At 51.0% G+C, this 13174-nt stretch overlaps 3 protein-coding genes across 3 annotated transcripts; 2 read left to right on the forward strand and 1 right to left on the reverse strand.

Moving 5' to 3' along the window:
• Window positions 1–148: 148 nt before the first annotated feature.
• Window positions 149–2949, reverse strand: tmem65 (transmembrane protein 65). Its single transcript, XM_077547754.1, has 7 exons — window positions 2442–2949; window positions 1905–1949; window positions 1758–1825; window positions 1622–1676; window positions 1358–1400; window positions 987–1092; window positions 149–916 (listed from the first exon to the last, which is right to left on the reverse strand). Exons 1-7 carry the CDS (start codon window positions 2689–2691, stop codon window positions 782–784), a joined length of 702 nt encoding a protein of 233 aa, XP_077403880.1. The 5' UTR covers window positions 2692–2949; the 3' UTR covers window positions 149–781.
• Window positions 2950–3188: 239 nt separating this feature from the next.
• On the forward strand, window positions 3189–6179 carry psmb4 (proteasome 20S subunit beta 4). Its single transcript, XM_077547753.1, has 8 exons — window positions 3189–3356; window positions 3849–3975; window positions 4466–4545; window positions 4624–4770; window positions 5506–5587; window positions 5654–5770; window positions 5845–5933; window positions 6070–6179. The coding sequence occupies exons 1-8, from the start codon at window positions 3241–3243 to the stop codon at window positions 6080–6082; spliced, it is 771 nt and encodes a 256-aa protein (XP_077403879.1). The 5' UTR covers window positions 3189–3240; the 3' UTR covers window positions 6083–6179.
• Window positions 6180–6589: 410 nt separating this feature from the next.
• rfx5 (regulatory factor X, 5) lies at window positions 6590–12177 on the forward strand. Its single transcript, XM_077547751.1, is given in 11 exon segments — window positions 6590–7682; window positions 7761–7794; window positions 7900–7982; window positions 8068–8190; window positions 8263–8379; window positions 8506–8584; window positions 8654–8852; window positions 8931–9013; window positions 9686–9814; window positions 10323–10715; window positions 10717–12177. Coding segments are annotated over 11 exon segments (1782 nt in total). The 5' UTR covers window positions 6590–7566; the 3' UTR covers window positions 11143–12177.
• The last annotated feature ends 997 nt before the right edge of the window (window positions 12178–13174 follow it).

The following is a 13174-nucleotide window of genomic DNA, read 5'->3' on the forward strand; positions in this document are numbered from 1 at the left end:
TTTTTTGCTTGCTGTTGTTGCGCGGCAAAATGAGCGTGCGTGACAGCCGCGTGCGTGCGTGCGTGCGTGCAACGTCGTCAGGAACAAATGTCATCCACGTGGATAATAATGCGGTTGTGTGTTCGCATACAAACAAACAAACGTCCTCCACCGCTCGTTTTCTTTTATTCAAATGCATTTGTGACATTCGCGTTGTCCGTGTGGCAAAAATGACAAAACGCATCCGACGGTCAATCTGGGAAACTTTCCAGGAATTTCTGGACACGCCTTCTGCAACGCAAGCCACAAAATATATTTCCAACAAAAAGAAAAAGTCTTCACTTTCATGGCGCCGCAGAGGAGAATTTTCCAGAATGTCACATGAAACCAGAAAACTGAAACTCAACTTGTCCCTCCTCACTTTTTTGTCTTATTTGTTCCCAGGAGAAAAAATGAGACAAAACCTTTCTCATGGCAATTACAAAAAGTGTCAATCATTTTGTAGGGGAATCTATTGACCAGTACCAGTACCAGTACCAGTACCAGTACCCCCCCCCCCAATCTCCAATTTAGTTTCAATGTCCGAACTGTCCCATCCATGCAGCGTGACGCCGTCGCATGAACCCACATTTGCTGTATTTTGCACGCGATGCAAACTCGATTTGTGCTGACAAAAAAAATGATCTTCAATTCTCTTGCAATTTGGAACATTTCAAGAATTCTCCTGGAAATGGAGGCAGGAAATTGTCCAGGTCTTTACAGGCCAGCACCAGCAAACGGGGGCCCGTCCGCTCGCTCGGCCTTAGGACGGCGCCACCTTCTCCGCCATTTTGTCCGCCATTTTGTCCGCCTTGGCCTTCTTGTTGTCGTCGTCGCTGACTAACAAGAGCGGGAACATTCCCAAGACGCAGCCGATGATGACGCCGATGGCTTTGCCCTGCGGGGCAGACGGCGTTAATGGCGACGTTAATGGCGGCCAGGGTTGGGCGCCGGCCGTCCGACCTCACCGTGTGCGAGCTGAGCCTGGTCTGCCACATGTCGACCTGCTTGGGCGTCAGGTCCGGGACCTGCATGCCCAGTTTGGACGCCAGCGCCTCCACGTAACCTGCCAAACTAAGCAAACACACGCCTGAGATGGCGAGCACATACGCGGGCGAAAGGAAGAACATCACATAGCGGACATTTGAAAGTTGGAAGGAAGACCTCGCAGTCATCTTCGTATTCGCGTTTGGGTTCAGGTCAAAGTCGGCATTGAATATTTATTTTTGTCACAATCTGATAGCAGGCCGATAAGAGCTCCAAAATTCCCATTCAAGACTTGTTGAGAGAGTTGCAGGCCTGCCTTCAAAGTGTCCTCATAAACGGAGAAAGTTCTTACCCGAGACCCGCCAGGTCGGAAATCAGATTCCCCAAAGCGGCGGCTGCGGGCACAAAAGCAAAACAAAATTGGAACACTTGCTTGGACCTTCACGCGCACCAACGCAACCGGACGTCGTGGTAACCACAGCAACACACTGATGATCCTCCGGGCCAGCCGGGGGCGCTAGAGGGACCACTTGAGGATGGAAGCGTTGCTCTGTGGCCGCGTTCAACTCAACTCAACTTTTGGGAACGATTTGAAATCACGGCGATAGGACGTTACCGGCCATGGTGGAGATTCCCAGCGTGATTCCGATGGAAAGCTCAATCTGCGTCCCCTGCAGGCCGGAAGAAGAGCAAAAAAAGTGACAAGTTGCACACCTGATGGCGCAAGAACAACAAGAAGGCAGGAAACTCACGGCTGAGATCATGATGGCGTTGTCCAGGAAACCAAAGCCAATGAAGGGAAGAGTATTGTGGAATAAAACTGAAAGAGGCAAACAGTGGTCAGGTGAGTGTGTGTCGTGTGTGAGACGAGACTGTCGATTTTGTTTTGTGAAACTGACTGTATCTGATCTGCGCCGCGGTTGGTGGCGAAGGTTCAACTGATTCTGTGGAGGGAAAACATCCGTCAAGTTTGGACTTCCATAATGAACGTTCATATGATTATACATTTCATATTAAAACAACGACATTACCAAAAAATACGAGTGATAACAATCCTATTTAAATAAAATATAACAGGCAAGACTCCCAGCATTCAGTCAGACATTTTCTTGGACAACATTCCAGGAGGGCGGAGCTGAATTTTTCGGTCAGAAATCCCCACGAAAACAAATACCCTAAAAAAAACATGACTACAAATATGGTGAGTCATCTTTTGAGGATGATTTGATGTTTCCGTTGGAGACAAACTTGTATTTGGGGAGCCGAGAAACGAACAGAGACGAACTCCAAAAGAGCTCCCGGATGTCCAATTAATACTCACGCGACCAATCACGGCCGGCGCTGATGTGTAGGCCGCGCCCATTCTTATGAAAGGCCGCCAGGTGAGCCTCAAAGCTGGAAGTGACGCTTGTTTGAGGCGTATAAATAGGACGCACCTTGAGCGATGGCGATGGACTCGAAGTTCTGGAGCTCCTTGAGCAAGCAGACCCTCTCGCGGGGCTGCAGGCGGTAGATGAACTCCTTGGCCTGCCTGGGCGAGTTGAGCGGCTCCCTGGACTCTTTACGGCCGTGAGTTCCGAGCAGCCGCCGCGGCGACGGCGACGGTGACGGTGGACTCCGCGGCCGAACCGCAGCAGAGCGAAGCGCCGCGGCTGCTGCAGGCGGCGGCGGCCACAAGCGCAGCATGCCGAGCGCACGGCACCCAAATAATGAACAGATGAATGAATAAAGTTTCCCGGTGGTCGATGTCGTTGCTTCTTAACGTCCGCCCGAAAAGTGCGAAAGAGCGACTTTCAGGAGTCCACTTGGGTCTCTTGGTTCAAGTTGTGAAGTGCTCAGAAGTCAAGTCTCACTGGGTGAGGAACACTTCTGGTGGAGGCTTTCAAGATAAGACGCTTGGCTTCCGGTTTTCATGAGTTTCCCCCCACTCGTCATGGAGACATAATTCAAATGACAAGAAATGAGAATGGACTTTTTATGTTCCGTTCATTTATTTACAATACCGTATTAGCGGGCCACGGAGTCATATTGTTTTTATTTCATAAACTTAAACCAATAGGTTTTTTTTAACTTCTATTGAATCAACCAAAAATATTACATTTAAAAAAATCCTTTGTATAATTTTCTACTATAGCTGTTCGTTTAAAGGACAAGAAGTCGGGAAACAAAAACCTTCGCCTTTCGCCAACAAGCCTCGTCAACCTGTACGTCACTTCCGGCAAAGATTTCCCCAACATGGCGAGCGGCTTGAACATCAACTTGTGGGAGAATGGACCGAAACCGGGCGCCTTTTACTCTCTCCGGGGCGGCAGCGGCCAGAGTTCGGCTGGCGGTCCGGTTCGACACACGCTGTGAGCGCTAAGCTTTCCTCGTTTCCGAACTCGTTTTCAATTTGAAGCAGTTTAACTTTCGCTTTGAGCGCCTCCAGCTGCTGCATCATCGTCGAGCTAACTGATGCTAAGCTAACTGATTAGGCTCTCTGCTGTACGTTTAAACGTTTCTGCCACAACACTTGTAGCGAATTGTGCGTCGTTGCATGTGAGCAGGAGCCGTTGATGTGAACGGTGGACTTTGTCTTCTGCTCATATTTGTTCGTAGGATTAGCGCGCTAACGTTAGCACGCAGATTGTCACTCATCGTGTCAGTCGCTTTTCTACTTCATTTCTATAGTACGGACACCTAAACATGTCATGGGCGGGTAGACACAAATGTTAAATTCAAAATAAAATCCAGGTCATGATGAGTCACTTTTTATTGTTCTTTGAAACCTGCTTGTGTCGTCGATGGCGGATTATTGCACAATGCTTCAGACATGTTTAATTGTCTTGAGATGTGACGCGCAGGACCCCAATGGTGACCGGAACGTCGGTGCTGGCGGTCAAGTTCACGGGCGGCGTGGTGATGGCGGCCGACATGTTGGGCTCGTACGGCTCCCTGGCGAGGTTCCGGAACATCTCCCGACTCATGAAGGTGACGCTTGGCATCGTGAGACGTGTGCGCGCATGCGCCAACATCGGTACACAACTTCCATGAAGTTGACATTTCAAGATGAACCAAAATTGCACTATGACTTTTACATGTCAACTTAGTTTGACTTTTTGTAAAGTTTTCAGTGACAGCACACTGGACTTTTTTCCGCTGGTCACATTCTGCTTGAAATTGCTCCGTTTTGTCACATCACTACATATTGATTTGAATGAAATGATGACTTTTCTCTTTTGTAATCTGTGTCACATTTTCCTCGTGAAACCAGATGACCTTTTGTAGTCAAAAGATCCACTTGGCAGCTCGGATGGCTGTAGTTACAAACCTTCAAAGTAATGACTGCAAAAAGTAGTGAAATGACGCAGGGCTTGCTGAAGAAATGCATCTTCAATCTTGCATTTTTATTTATTTGTATTCACTTCAAAGAACACAAATTTGAATGACTATCATTTTGTGAATGTTTGTTTTTGTCCAGGTGAACAACAGCACCATCCTGGGCGCTTCGGGCGACTACGCCGACTACCAGTACCTGAAGCAGGTCATGGAGCAGATGGTGTACGTGTCAAGTGCGGTGAGCGTGACCATGACAAATCAAGCGTAATCTGACGTGAGCTTTGTTTTTCCTCCCGCCAGCATCGACGAGGAGCTGCTGGGGGACGGCCACAGCTACAGCCCCAAGGCCGTGCACTCCTGGCTCACCAGGGTCATGTACAACCGGCGCAGTAAGATGAACCCGTTGTGGAACACCGTGGTCATCGGCGGCTTCTACGGCGGACAAAGGTCGGTCGCTCGCTCGCTCGGACGGCACCCGTGGCAAACTTGGCTTCGAGTGGAACATTTGCACACATGCAGCGCACACAAAAAAAAAAACTCCACAGCCGCGACTTTCCCGACTATACTTGTTACAACATCCACGCTAACTTTCACTCATTCCGCTTGACGTGACCACTTGAAAGGTCAGACGTGACGTCGGCCAGCTATGCGCGGCGGATCGCTGCCGCAGGCCGCTTTCTGTTGCTGATTCTTAAATTGTACAAATAGCATTTTTGGGGACAAAAATAATCGCATGCATTTGTTGTTGTATGAAGCTTTGAAATGGGGATGTGCGAGTACGTGTAGTATCGGTATCAGGCAGATACTTGGCCTTATTTCAAGGTATCGGTATTCACACGGCCGTTTTATCATCCGTAAATAGAAATGAAAACAATAGGAAATTGACATGAATTCCATGCGGTTTTAAGGGAAAATGGGATAAAAAGGTCTTTGTGTCTTTTGCAGGGGGACATTTTATGTATCAAAACTACTAGTGGTATCGGTATCAATGACTACTACAGAGTTGAGTAGTCAGGTTAGTATGGGTCTGAAAAAAGTGCTATCGAACATTCCAGCTTGATCTACTTGTGACTGCTCTTTGTGCCGTCATTTGTTTTCTGCAGTCATTTTGATTTTTGTGAGTCGGCAACACGACAACAGCCGCCATCTGAATAAAGACAAACACGTTGCGTTTGTCTGTAGTTTCCTGGGTTACGTGGACAAGCTGGGCGTGGCTTACGAAGCCCCCACAGTGGCCACCGGCTTTGGCGCCTACCTGGCTCAGGTCAGTCACCGCCCCCCAGGATACGTTCTTTTGGTGCCTATTTGACCTGTGTGTGTGCGCGTGCAGCCTCTGATGCGGGAGGCGCTGGAGAACAAGGCGGAGGTGAGCAAACAGGAAGCCCGCGAGCTGGTGGACCGCTGCCTCAAGGTTCTGTACTACAGAGACGCTCGCTCCTACAACAGGGTGAGTTCCACAACACAGCGACGACGATGACTTCCTGCTTGAAGCACATCACAGCACGGTTGTCCTTTTGTCAGTACGAGGTTGCCATCGTGACCGAGGAGGGCGTGGAGATTGTGGGCCCGCTGTCTTCCGAAACCAACTGGGATATTGCTCACATGGTCAGGTAAGGGTCAAAGGTCTCGTCTGGTTTGTCCGCAGCAAACCAAGGTGGCAAAAGTGTCAAACACCAGAAATAATTATTGGTGCAATAAGTACGCGTTTGTGTTTGGTCTTCTTTCTGTCTGTCTGTCTGTCCACAGTGGCTTCGAATGAACACCAGGGGGAGCAACACTTTCAGTTTCTCTGCTCTCATGCAAATGTTTAGTTTCTTGTTACTTTTGTATTGTTCCAATAAATGTGTTCAACCAAACATTGCCCAGTTTTTCTGTTCTAAGTATACATGTGTGAATATTGACTTATCAAATGAGAAGTTTATTTGCATTCAATTTTGCCAGACATACACATTTAGGAGCAATTATTCAAATCTTTTGCCGTGATGATTTTTGGGTGTTTGTTGCCATGCAGAATAGCCGAGATAAAATCATCTCGTCTCGTAACTGGGCAGACCAGACGACGTCGTCCAATCCGAATAATCTCCGTCAGAAAAATGTGAAGCTTCGACGAATAGGATGCGGCCAGATTTGGGTATCCAGGCAGGTTAGCGCACGCCCACCAATGGGAATGGACGTGCGCGTTGTAGTCAGGCAGACATAACAGAGTCGTCCAATCACAAAATAATCTCAAGGGCTTTTTTTTGCTGTATCTTGGCTCAGGTACTTTCCTTTTCTTGTTTAAAATCCTAAGAGTGACGCTCGTCATCTGTGCTGTCGCAATCTAACAACGCGACTCGTTGCCCACCTTTGGGAATGATTTCAAAGTCGATTTGAGCCGGAAAAGAGTGAAGGGCGCGCTTCGTCGCATGCTAGTTTATGCTATTTGGTAGCAACGAGTCGCGCTCGCTAGCTAGCCTGGCAAAAACGTCTGCGTCGTCGTCGTTCGTCTTCTGATGTCGTCGTGTTGTCCATTTTGTGCGTGTGCTCGTGACGTGATATTTCGGAAGATGAGTTGCTCGTGTTGTGTCCGCGGCGGTCCGCTAGCATGGCGGCTAGCCGCTTAGCTCGATGCTAACGAAGCCGACACATGGCGGCAGGCAGCTCCGCGTCACTTCGCCTCCTCCGCCCGGGGCCGTACCGGTGTCGGCGCGCCGGGCGGCGGAAGTGGCTCGGCTAGCGGGGAGGCAAAATGTCGCCCGGCGGCCTCTCACTCGCAACAAACCACTCGTTCTTTCCATTATCTCTCAGTGCTAACGAGTTGAGCAACGCTCATCAATACTTGTTGTGTGTTGACGGACTTCATACAAATGTGTCAACTGCGACGCTATTGAACGAAAACTTGAAATGCATCACATTTTTGACCAAATGCTTCCTTTATTTTTACACTTTTGTTTGAAATGTGAGCGCAGGCCGGGCTCCAGGAGTTCCCGCGGCCAAAGGGGGCTTGACCATGCATAGTACGTGTGTGTGTGAAATGGGCCTATACAGATTAGCCCAGGTGGCGTGAGCGCACCCTTGGGCCAAAGTCAACTGGATGGGCTCAAGGACACGCGAGTCAACGTTCCTCTTTCTTTATCAAGTGCAAAGCAAGTGGAGGAATTGTGATTTACAAAGTTGACGTGCAAGCGTGTCTTTTTGAATGCATGAAGATCAACCACCTGTGTTCAGATGGTGCTCCCGAGCACCGCATAGTCGGCGGGCCACATGTTGGAGGAGCAGCACCGGCGCCACCCTGGCGGCAGCGAGGAGGGCGAGGCGGAAGCGCCTGACGGCGACACGGAGCCCAGCATGCTGCTGCAGAAGCTCAAGACCAACATCTCGTAGGGCGCACGTCGTGGGACAAGCTCAAGCGCAAACGCCGTCCAACAATCTCACCTTCTCTTTGCCTTCCCTTGCAGAAAGAATGTTCAGGCCAAAGTGGACCAGATCCTGGTGAGAAGCACATCCGACGGTGGTGGTTGGCGCATGCCGGTGCCCCGTTGGCACAATCTCAAAGCACGTTGGCACTCGATGACATCATAATGTGTTGTTTGACAGCAAGATGTTCAACGCTTCTCCGACAACGACAAGCTCTACTTGTACCTCCAGCTGCCCTCGGGCCTCGGCGCCTGCGACAAGAGGTCTGCCGCCGCCGCCGCTGCCGCGCTTCCTGCCGCGCTTCCTGCCCCGCCCCTCAAAAACAATCTTCTAACTGTGTGTGCGCAGCGGCGGAGGCGACAGTTTGTTCAACACGTCTGAGCAACTTCACACCTGCAATTGGATCCGCAGCCACCTGGAGGAGCACTCGGACACATGTCTGCCCAAGCAGGACGTCTACGAAACCTACAAGTGAGCGCGCTCACGCACACACGCAGCGTGACCTGTTGGCCGTGCCGTCTGAGTATCCTGTGCCCTTTTCAGGCGCTACTGCGACAACCTGCAGCATCGGCCGCTGAGCGCCGCCAACTTTGGAAAAATCATCCGAGACATTTTCCCCAACATTAAAGCCAGACGGCTCGGGGGCAGAGGCCAGTCCAAATATCCTTGAGTGTTGCCGTGGCGACGCGCCGAGCCGAGCCGGGCCGGGCCGAGCCGAGCCGAGCCTCCTTTTGTGCTGTGTTGTGACCGTGTGGCGTGAGCTTTCCCTAACCGCTGAGGCGACACGTACTGCTACAGCGGGATCAGGAGGAAGACCGTCCTCAACATGCCGCTGCTGCCCAACCTCGACCTCAAGAGTGACCCGGTACGCACGCACGCACGCACGCGCATTGACGCACACGCACCTCCCTCATCTTCTTGTCCCGGCGCTCAGGCGGAGTTGACGGAGTTGGTGCAGACGTACAAGCAGGAAGTGACGGAGGCGGCGTGCGAGCTGATCTGCGATTGGGCGCAGAAGATCCTGAAGCGTTCCTTCGACACGGTGGTGGAGATCGCTCGCTACCTCATCCAGGAGCACATCGTCAACCCGCGATGCAGCCAAGCCGAGCTGGTGGCGTCGGCGGCGCTCGCAGGTACGTGCGTCCGCGTGTGCGTCCGCGTGTGCGCCTTGACCTCTTTTGTGGGCTCACCGTGTCCTCGCCGTGTCGCAGGAGGTCCCGCCAAGCCTCACAAGGTCATCAAGAAAACGCCCCTGCCGTCCAAATGCGAGGGCGACGCCCCCGCCGACCTCAAGGTAGCCCGACGGCCGCCTGCCGTCCCGCTCGTCTGAATCTATGGCTGGATAGCTCGTAGGCCAAGACTTTTGAGGCCGCCATATTGCTCCTCCCAAGAAATGTTTCTCGCCACACGATCCTACATTTACAATATCCAAATTGGGGGACAGTTGAGACTTCCAAGAAACAGTTTTCAATTTGTTCAACATAATCAAGAGGACTTCAGACATTTTACAACTTGCCTTAAATATATGTTTACTGGAGGAAACTTTTTTATGAAGAATTAAAACTAATTCAACAGAAGATGCCTCGTCCAAATCTAATATTGGGGTCTAAGGAATTAAGCGGCAAAAGAAAAAGCAGAGCCCTTTTTCTTTTTTTCAAAGCAGCACATGCCGTCCACTTGTTGCTTTTTGTTTTACTTGTTAAAAAACCGTGAGCACGCCGCCCACGAACCGCCTACGAACCGCCCACGAACTGCCCACGAACTGCCTACGAGCTGCATATGTCTAATGTGTACGTATACCGTATAGTTCATACAGTAGTCTGCTCGTGAGATGGGAGGAGCAAGATGGCCGCCCCGTGGCTTCAACGGCCTGCATGGGTGTGTATCGGCTATCCAGTCGTATATTCAGATCAGTGTGCCACCCTCACTTCCTGTCGTCGCCGCTCACCACTTCCTGTTTCCTCAGAGGGACTGCGGAGACTCCGCCTCCACGTCGGTGTTGAAGCTGCCGTCCGCTGACAAGACGGCGCCCTCGGCCAAACCGCTACTGCCGGAGGCTCCGCCCTCTCCCGCCGTCTCTTCTCTGCGGCCCGCGGTAGGTCGCCGAAAGCCGTCACGTCTCGGCCACTTTGCTTCTTTGGTACGATTCGCTTTCCATCTTCATTTCGTCTCCGCGTTTTATACGGCAACTTCTGCCAAATGAAGGAAATGAAAAAAAAGTTTCATTATTGAAGGGCCTCCTAAACAAACAAATCTTTTTGGATCAGAAAAGTAACACGCTACAATCCTGCCAGCGATCAAAACATGCAGCTCTGATGTCGTTCCATAAAATGTCAAGACGAATTTTGCTTGCATTGGATAGATTTGGTGCTGCGCCATCTGCAATGTGGCCACACGGGGGCGCTACAATCGTGCAAATGCAAGTTGCAGTCATGGCAACGTTTGTCAAGTGTGGATTTCGCTTGCAACGTTCGTCAAAAATGTTGCAACAAAAACATTCGAGTTGTTGGCCAGTCGTGTTACTCGTACCTGAAGTAGAATCACGTGTGTGCGTGTGCGTGTGCGTGTGCGTGTGTGTGCGTGTGCGTGTGCGTGAGGCACAGGTGGAGGCGTACATGAAGCAGCTTCCCCGAATCCTCCCTCGCAGCCCGGACAAGACGCCGCTGCCGCCGGTACGCTCGTCGCCGCCCTCCCTGGCGCCCAAAGACGCTTCGGGCGCCTCCGGGACGACGGGCGGCCCGGCCAGCGGCGGCGTGAAGGTGATCGCCATGGCGACGCTGCCCCAGCAGCAGGGCGGCCCGCTGCCCCTCATGATCGTCCCTCAGGGCTGTTTGTCGTACGAGCGGGAGAAAGCGCCGCCGTTGCCCGCGTCCGGGCTCCACAAAGGGCGGGAGGTCGCCGCCAAGCGCCCCCCAGAGGCCACGCCGGGCGCTTCGGCGGCCCCTCCCTTCAAACGGAAACGCGGGAGACCCAGGAAACCGCGGCCAGAGGACGCGCTGCCCCCCGCCCGCCGCCCCGCCTCAGCCGCCGCCCCACGGCCCCGTCATCACCTCCATGACGGGCGGCGTCATCCAGAAGGCGTCGTCGTCCGCCTCGCAGTCGGTGCTGGAGCTGGTCATCCGAGAGCCGCCGGGTCTGCTTCTCAGCGCGCTGCCCGCGACCACGCCCGCCGCTGCCCCGCCCGAGCCGGACCGCCAGGCCCGGCCGCTGCTGCTCTTCCAGAACGCAGGGACCGCCGGGTGGGAGCTGGCGCCGTCCGCTCGCCCGCCAATGGTGGAGGTGATCCAGAAGGCGCCCCGACCCAACAGCAACAAGAATCTGCCCACTCAAGTGGAGATCACCCTCGCGCCCGTCGACGCCAACCTGCCGTCGGCGTCTTCCTCTGCTCTCAGGCAGCAGGACGGGGCGGCGGACAGCCCCTGAAGGCCGCCTCCCCTTTTGCCCCTCATCCTTCTCACCGGCGGAAATCCCGCATCGGCCGGCGATGGCGAGGATGAATGAAGCCGAGCTCCCGTCGCACTTGATTTCCGCTGTGGCTCCTCCTCCGTCCATCTGTCTGTAGGACACGCCCCCTCCTCAGCCCAAACAGGAAGTAGTATTTGGGAGGGGCCAGCTACGGGTCAGAACCTGCTCTGGGTTTGTTCTTTTGCGTTGACCTTTACGCTTTCTGTCATCTTTCACTTTGTGTGTGTATTTATTTACACGTGTGTGTACGTGTGTGTGTGTGTATTTTCATACCCGCCTCCCCGCGACTGATCACATGACCTTTTGACCTCCATTGGACTGATGGCTGCTGGTGGTGACAATGTTGGGCAAAATGTTCTCATGCAGTAAATGTTGTTGTTGTTGTTAGCGTGTTAGCTTAGCTCACACGTTTGTTTGCACTAACATCACTTATGGCGTGATGATGATGATGATGATGATATGTTTTGGGGGAAATGTGGCGTGATGATGGTGGGGAGGCGTGGCAGGAAGTGGAAGCGTTGAGGTGGACAGGAAGTGACTTTTGGTGTCATGGAATGCTATTGATGGAGCGCGTTTTCTTTTTTGGCGCTTCGCATTCACACAGCAGGCGTGTTTGGAGGAAGATGATCGTCGGTGGAGAAATCCACAAGGCCAAGATCGGTAATCGGGTAACATTGTGCACTTTGACACAGGAAGTAGAAGAAAGAGGCAGGAAGTAGGATTGACGTGAACTTTTGACTGGCGAATGTGAGAATCGACTTCTCTCAACGCTTCTTTTGTTTGTGTGTTGCTATGACAACATGTCCTGCATGCTTTTAATGTGAGCGCCGCCCCCCCCCCCCCCCCCCCCCGTTTGTGTTGTTTCTCGTTTGCACTTTATACTTGTTCTTTATTCTCTGCGTGTTCTATCTTCAACATAACGTTGACGGCGTGAAAAGTCGACCCAACTGTCAAAAAGCAAACAAGAAAAACTAAACAAGATGCCAACAATGAGTGAATTGTTTTCCTGTCTTTTTTTGCTTTTCGTTTGCCGTGAAGAGGAAGTAAAATGAGACGCCCGCTCATGTGACGATCTCTTTTCATAGAACGCAGATTGACTGAATTAAAAACAGAAAAAAATAAGTCGCATTTACAGCACGATTGTGGCTTGTATTTTTATTTGTACGTTTGCTGAACGTGTCGCGTCACTCCACAATGCGGTTTGTGAAAATGCTGGAATTCCTCTGCAACTTTACAATTTCAATAGTTTCAAGCTGTCTGGAAAAAAGACTTTTTTTTTTTTTTTGCCTTACATTTTGAAAAAAAAAATATTGCGGTAGGCATAATAAGCATAACCGTTTCAAGTTAGTTAGAAGATGTGGAGATTGGAGGATTTTGATTTTTGCCTTTTTGTTTAAAAATATATATATATATTTTTTTAATGCAGAAGGAATGATGAAGCAAGGAAACAAAGAAGCAAGAAATCAAGTCAGGAAGGAAGAAAACAAGCAAGCAGCTGGTTTTCCTAATATTTCATATGTCACATGACGTATAGGGACAGATTTGTCTCAAAATGATTGACACAAATAAAGCTGAGATTTTTCACGTGTTTGTCCTCCTCCGTCCACGGGGAGGCAGTGTTGCTCTCGCCATTGAACTGGAACGAGTCATTTAAAGTTGGAAATCGAAAAACGGAGAACGAGCCGTTATCTGATCCTCTAAATGTGTTTATTTTACACAAGTCGGGAAACAAAATGCGACTTTAGTTTGCTTCCCTGAGCTTGTTTTGCCTTCACTCGACACACTCTTCTTCTATTGTTATTTGGCCGCTGTTGCTTCAGCGAAGTAGAAGACAAATTAGAAGAGTTGAAATGTGGAATTTTTGCAAAGTGGGGAAGTTGAAGACCTCCCAAAACGGACGAAAAGTCTTATTGCTCACAAGAAGAAGACAAATGTTGCCTCTTGCGAGTTTGAATTTTTTTTTTTTAAACCAGCTTTATTGAACAAGTTT

Source organism: Vanacampus margaritifer, chromosome 17 (assembly GCF_051991255.1).
Source record: "Vanacampus margaritifer isolate UIUO_Vmar chromosome 17, RoL_Vmar_1.0, whole genome shotgun sequence".
In the NCBI taxonomy this organism is placed as follows: Eukaryota; Metazoa; Chordata; class Actinopteri; order Syngnathiformes; family Syngnathidae; genus Vanacampus; species Vanacampus margaritifer.

Bases quoted from the DNA above. Each gene is read 5' to 3' on its own strand.
- tmem65 (XM_077547754.1), bottom strand. From the start codon at position 2,691: ATGCTGCGCTTGTGGCCGCCGCCGCCTGCAGCAGCCGCGGCGCTTCGC. The intron at 1,950-2,441 runs GTGCGTCCTATT...TTCCCTCCACAG, and splicing joins GTCCATCGCCATCGCTCAAG to AATCAGTTGAACCTTCGCCA. The intron at 1,093-1,357 runs GTAAGAACTTTC...GTGTTTGCTTAG, and splicing joins TCCGACCTGGCGGGTCTCGG to TTTGGCAGGTTACGTGGAGG.
- psmb4 (XM_077547753.1), top strand. From the start codon at position 3,241: ATGGCGAGCGGCTTGAACATCAACTTGTGGGAGAATGGACCGAAACCG. The intron at 3,357-3,848 runs GTGAGCGCTAAG...TGTGACGCGCAG, and splicing joins GGTCCGGTTCGACACACGCT to GACCCCAATGGTGACCGGAA. The intron at 5,771-5,844 runs GTGAGTTCCACA...TCCTTTTGTCAG, and splicing joins ACGCTCGCTCCTACAACAGG to TACGAGGTTGCCATCGTGAC.